Below are 6000 nucleotides of genomic sequence, written 5' to 3'. Positions count from 1 at the left end.
TAGTATATAAGGACTGACACTTAGAACCACTTCTCCAACCCTACCCATGGTCACTATCACCAGCACTTCACAGAGAAAAAATCAAAAAGGAACCCCCATAGTGGAAGTCATGGTAGATGCTTGAATAATATTGTTTGGAGTGAAACATTAAGACTCCGCAGTCACCGGTGGTGATTCATTCACAGAGCTAATTACTAAACTATTGGCACTCAGAATAGACAAATTCTACCTGCCAGTACTGCTAGCCATATGGAAAGCTGAGCCAGGTGCTCAGAGCAGGATGAGACGGTGGCTTTGGGAGGCAGGGAGGCAAGAGGGACAGAGGCACCTTCATACCACTGCATAGAGGCCTCTGGGCCACGCCTCAATTGAAAGCGTGAAATGAAGGGGGCAAAGATCTTGACTGATGCTGAGCCTTTACCTGGGCCACCTATTTAAATCTCACGCCCCACTAGGAAGTCGATATTGTTAATCCCCTTTTAAAGGGGCCCAGGAAGAAAGAAGAGACTCCTGCCATGGCTAATAACCAGCGCCAGGAGTCTCCCGGGATGAGGGCGCTCTAGGGGCCGGCTTCCTGGAGAGGGAGAGAAGCCAAAATGCGGCACAAGCCCGAGGGGGCGCCCACTCCGGGTGCCAGCAGCGGAAGGAGAGGGGGCGTCCTCCGCACCGAGCTCGCCCGTGGAGGGGCGGCGCGCAGAGCAGAGCTGGAAGCCAAATGCAGCTAACGAGAAGCACCAGCCCCCTCCGCCAGCTCGCTCCCGGCGGGGAGGGGTTTCTCACGCCCCCTGCTCCTGGGTGACTGCACCGGAGGTCGGAAGAAAGCAGGGCGAGGGATGAGTCATCCCGCTTAATTCCTCCTTCCGAGTCCCCTAGCCTCCGCACGCCGGCCCCCTCCCAGGTTCCAGCAGCCTAGAGCGCGGCCTCCCCTCACCCTCTGTCAGTCTTCGCTACCAAACCCCCTGTGGCCTGCGGAGGATAGAAGACAGACAGGGCGTGTGGCCAATGAGAACTCCGCTCTCTCTCCCGCCGCCCAATGAGGCGCGACTTTTCGAGGGGGCGTGGCCAAGAGGGCAGAAGGGGGCGGAGCGGGGCCGGCGCGCGGCTGGGCTGCTCGGCGCCTCTCAGAGCCAGCGCATCGCAGGGAGTCGGTGCCAAGGCGACGCGGGAAGGCGCCACCACCGCCGCTGACCAAGGTGCTGGACACCACAGGCCCGTTGGCCGCCCTACCAGCTCAGGATCCCGCTGCTGCAGCCTCTGCTGCCTCGCTTCCAGCCAGGTCCCCATGGAAGAGATGGAAGAAGAGTTAAAATGCCCCGTGTGTGGCTCCTTCTACCGCGAGCCCATCATCCTGCCCTGCTCTCACAATTTATGTCAGGCGTGCGCCCGCAACATCCTGGTGCAGACCCCGGAGTCGGAGTCCCCCCAGAGCCGCCGGGCCTCGGGCTCTGGAGTCTCCGACTATGACTATCTGGACCTGGACAAGATGAGCCTGTACAGTGAGGCGGACAGCGGCTATGGCTCCTACGGGGGTTTCGCTAGCGCCCCCACCACCCCGTGTCAGAAGTCCCCCAACGGCGTCCGCGTGTTTCCCCCGGCTATGCCACCACCGGCCACCCACCTGTCACCGGCCCTGGCTCCGGTGCCCCGCAACTCCTGTATCACCTGCCCGCAGTGTCACCGCAGTCTCATCTTGGATGACCGGGGGCTCCGCGGCTTCCCCAAGAACCGCGTCCTGGAAGGAGTCATTGATCGCTACCAACAGAGCAAAGCCGCGGCCCTCAAGTGCCAGCTCTGCGAGAAGGCGCCCAAGGAGGCCACCGTCATGTGCGAACAGTGCGATGTCTTCTACTGCGATCCGTGCCGCCTGCGCTGCCACCCGCCCCGGGGGCCCCTCGCCAAGCACCGCCTGGTACCCCCGGCCCAGGGCCGCGTGAGTCGGCGGCTGAGCCCGCGAAAGGTCTCCACCTGCACAGACCATGAGCTGGAAAACCACAGCATGTACTGTGTGCAGTGCAAGATGCCCGTGTGCTACCAGTGCTTGGAGGAGGGCAAACACTCCAGCCACGAGGTCAAGGCTCTGGGGGCTATGTGGAAACTGCACAAGGTAAGTCTAAGAAAAGCCACCCCTAACTCCCTGCTCCTCAGGTCCTTCGGTTTCGCAGCAAACTGCCCCCCTCGATTGCTCACAGCGCACCCCAGCGGGGGCGCAATGCAGGTGCCTTCCATGTGAGCCTTCCCAGCCTGGTGCATTGCAGGAGACTGGAGGACGGTAAACGCCACACTGGGAAGTTGCATGTTCCCAGAGAGTTGTTGCGGGATGCCTTAGAGAGGGTCTCCCGGGGCGCAATGCCTGAGATCTGGGTGCAGGGCGCCCCCTCTCTGCGTCGGGTCTGCAGCCTGTGGGCCGCGGCCAAAATGTGCAAACTGCTGCGTAGCTGGACAGAACCACTCCTGAAGGCCTTCAGGCATGCTCCGGTGAAGGGCCCCCTGAGAGAGCCTTGGGGAGGTGGGCGGCGTGAGGCAGGGGGTCGTGCGGTCCTCGGGGAGCTGTCACTGCTGGATGACAGTGAAGCCCGGCGCGGGTGAGTGAGGCGCCGTGGGCGGAATACTGATGAGCCCGCTCAGGGTCAGACCTGGGAGAGGCGCGGGTTGGGGTGCCTAGTGCTGGAGAGGAGGAGGGAGGGGAAATCACCATGGCAACAGGACAGACAGGCTTGGCCTTGACTCTCCCAGGAGACCTGAGGCTGGAGTGACAGCTTCAGAGTTTTCCGCGGTCATAGCCTCAAAGCTAGTCAGGTGCATCTCCCAGAGAAAACCCCTCCTCCCGATTCTCCATCCACACACCCATTTCTCCAGGATTCCACCCTTTTCCTTCTTCAGTTGCATGTGCAAACTTTGGGGCACCTGTTACCAGACTTATCCTTCTGGTTTCTTTTGATGGTGTCCCTACCAGGCTAGTACAGAAGAGTGCCTTTGATAACAGGTCACACGACTCCTGAAAATCCCCAATCTTCTCAGACCTAAGAATGATCTATCAGGACTTACATGACCTGTTGCCCTTCGGCCTTACCAGCCTCCTGGCCACCCACTCACTGCCTCAACTTCAAACCCACTGTGCCTCCTGCTGCTCCTCAGCCATCAAGGATGCCTTCCCACCCCAGAGTCTTTGCATTTGGTGTTCCTTCAGCCTTGAAACTCCTCAATACCTACGTGTGGATGGCTCACTTCTTCACTTTCTTTCCATCTTTGCTCAGAAGTCATCTTTAGAGGGAGGCTTCCCTGACCACACTGGTTGCCAAACACCTCAGACACCTCCTAGATCCCTCCCTGCCTTATTTTTCTCAGTAGTACTTACCACTCTGGCATGCTACCATGCCATATATCTTAATGCTCATGTTACTTTTGTACTTACCTATTGCCCCGCCAAACACACAGGAAGATGAGCTTTGTAAGGAAAGAGATGGTTATACCTACACTGCTTAGAAGGGAGGGACCTACTTTGTGGAGGTGTGCCTAATTTTGACTTTTACTAAGTAATCCACCTAGTTGGGGGGTGTAGAGGGCAGGACAAGGGCTCAGGATTGTTGGAAGCTTTCTCTACATCACTAAGTTGCGTGCCCAGGGATGAGTCAGGGAAGATGGCAGTGAACATGGTGTGCAGGCCTCAGCTGTGGCCCAGCACAGAGTTCTCCAACATTCCTTGGAGACTCGAAAGGATAGCTTTTGAGAGATGCCAACTCCAGGGTGAAGGCTCAGACAGTGACCACTGAAGGTTTTCTCAACTCTGTATCCCAAATGAATGTGATCCATGTTTATAGTCCTTTGTATTCTCACAAATAAAAGCATATTATTATTGATGGGGATTTATTTAAAGTGGCATTTAATTTTGAAAGTTCTCAAAACTTTAGTTCATTCAGACCCAATTTTTTCTTCATGTTATGATTTCACTCTTAAACTGCTAACCATAGTCTGTGCTGAATTGTCCTACAAAGTATCTAGAAAATTAATCACCCTGTCTGGGCAAAATTTAGAGCCATATGCTAATTAGGATAGTCAAACCACAATAATATTATTTGGTGAAGAAGAGTCTATACTTTATTCATTAAGACCAAAAGAAATCTTTAAATTTCTGTCAAGCCCCATGTAGATTTGAAGTGTTAAACCATTTGTTTTTTTAATCAATAATTTGAGGTGTGAGTAGACACTGTGGTGCTAATGGGATTGAAATTTGAATATCTGCTTTAAAAAAGAGAATAATGTTAAAAACCCTTGAGACATGGGTTATAATGGCTAGAAAAGCATTTGTTCTCTGATCTTTTGCATATATTTCCAAAATAGTACATACATATCATTTTTGTTTAGTCAGTATCAGAATAATTAAACTGCCTAGAAAAATGACAGAAGGATGGCAGATTTTAACTTCAGTTGTCATCTGTTAGATGAACAACAAACATTACTTTCCAACCTTATTTCTCAATAAAGTAGTCAATGTGTTAATGCTGTTTCCTCTGATAGTTTATGTTCCAGTTAATGAAACCTCTATCTCCACAAGAATTCATGAGCCAGAATGTTCATGCCCTTCAAAACATAGGAAAGCAAAAAAATTATACTTAGTTTTCCCAAAGTTAGGTAGTAAGTTATCAACACAGATTATTATGGACCTGAAGGTTTTCATTAATATTCTACTTGTATTATCGATTTTTACTGATAATCTGGTGAAAAAGTATTTCTATTAAGCATATGTCATCATCTTATACATTTAAGACAAAATGGCTGAAGTTTATTAAGTGGTTTCAAAAACAACTGGTTCAAACTTATTAGTTGTCAGATGACCAAATTAAAATATTTTTCATATATTTGTGACCCAGAAATCATGAAAAATAGCAATACATGAAGAAGTCTTATAAATCAAGTACCTGGTGGCAGTTTTTTTTAAGTATCAGTACTTAATATATTCATTATCCAGCTCAGGCTGCTATAAAGAATTACAACACAAAAATGATTTTGTAAACATCTTAAAATAGACAATTAGAACCACTCTTACCACTTTGTCATTTTAAGCAGTTCCCTTTTATAAATGCAAACATTATTCCAGAATGACACAAATGCTTACTCCCAGGAGTCTTTAAGCAAGTCTCATACCTCTCTGTGTTTCTCATCCCCAAAGGCATAAAGGAGTTAAAATTGTTTTGTGAAATTGTATTTGTGAAAGTATTTGGAAAAATAGCTTAAATATTTGTAACTTGTAATTTCAGTTTAGTGCAACTGTGAACTATTGTGTAAATCAGAATTCAGTATCTCACTAGTCAACAAAGACTGCATAAACATCTCATCCCCCATTCAGGTACTTTGCTTGCTACTTTTGAAGCACAAAGTATAAGAATGAGCCTCAACACATCTAAAATGATAACTAATGATTCCATTGTTTTCAGATTCTCCAACTAAAAAGTTAACATTTTGAAGCAGCTGAAATGTTTTTTCCTACATATACCACAAAAAGATGCTATTATTGGGAATTTCAGGTCATATCACAGTTTGCCTAAAGTAAGAGAAAATTATCACAATCATCTATTATTGGGTAATAAAAATAATATATAGGCAACAATTATCCTTACCATCAGTAAGTTGCGCTTCCTTCACCAATAAGCCAAGAGACTTTTCAGTATGTATATGCATATTTGGGTTTTGAGTATTCCTTATCCACAACTTTTGGAACCAAAAATATTTCAGATTCTTTTCGGATATTGGAACATATACCTATATATAATAAGATATCTTGGGGAAAGGACCCAAATTTAAACATTAAATTTATTTATTTTTCACATATGCCTTACTCATAGAGTCTGAAGATAATTTTATACAACATTTTTAGTGTGCCAGTGTTATGATGGAGAATCATCAAATGAGGTCACGTGTGAAATTGTACACTTGTGATGTCATGTACATCTCACAAAAGTTTTCTATTTTGAAGTATTTTTGATTTTGGAATTTTAGATGAGA

General features: G+C 48.2%; 1 protein-coding gene across 25 annotated transcripts in view; it reads left to right on the top strand.

Moving 5' to 3' along the window:
- Nucleotides 1-1002: 1002 nt before the first annotated feature.
- The window catches only part of TRIM9 (tripartite motif containing 9), a gene marked incomplete at both ends in the record, with an annotated part of 113098 nt that continues 108100 nt past the window's right edge, over nucleotides 1003-6000 (top strand). For 23 of the 25 annotated variants that reach the window (XM_080707771.1, XM_080707768.1, XM_080707759.1 and 20 more), the window contains one exon: nucleotides 1283-2104. In XM_080707771.1, the coding sequence (XP_080563897.1) occupies nucleotides 1283-2104 (822 nt within the window). Of the gene's footprint in view, nucleotides 2105-6000 lie in introns of all 25 variants that reach the window. The other 2 variants (XM_080707766.1, XM_080707767.1) reach the window with 2 other exon arrangements.

Source organism: Muscardinus avellanarius (genome assembly GCF_963383645.1).
Source record: "Muscardinus avellanarius genome assembly, chromosome: 12".
Taxonomy (NCBI): Eukaryota; Metazoa; Chordata; class Mammalia; order Rodentia; family Gliridae; genus Muscardinus; species Muscardinus avellanarius.
Note: the sequence above shows the minus strand (reverse complement) of the source record. Positions and strands in the feature narration are given on the sequence as shown.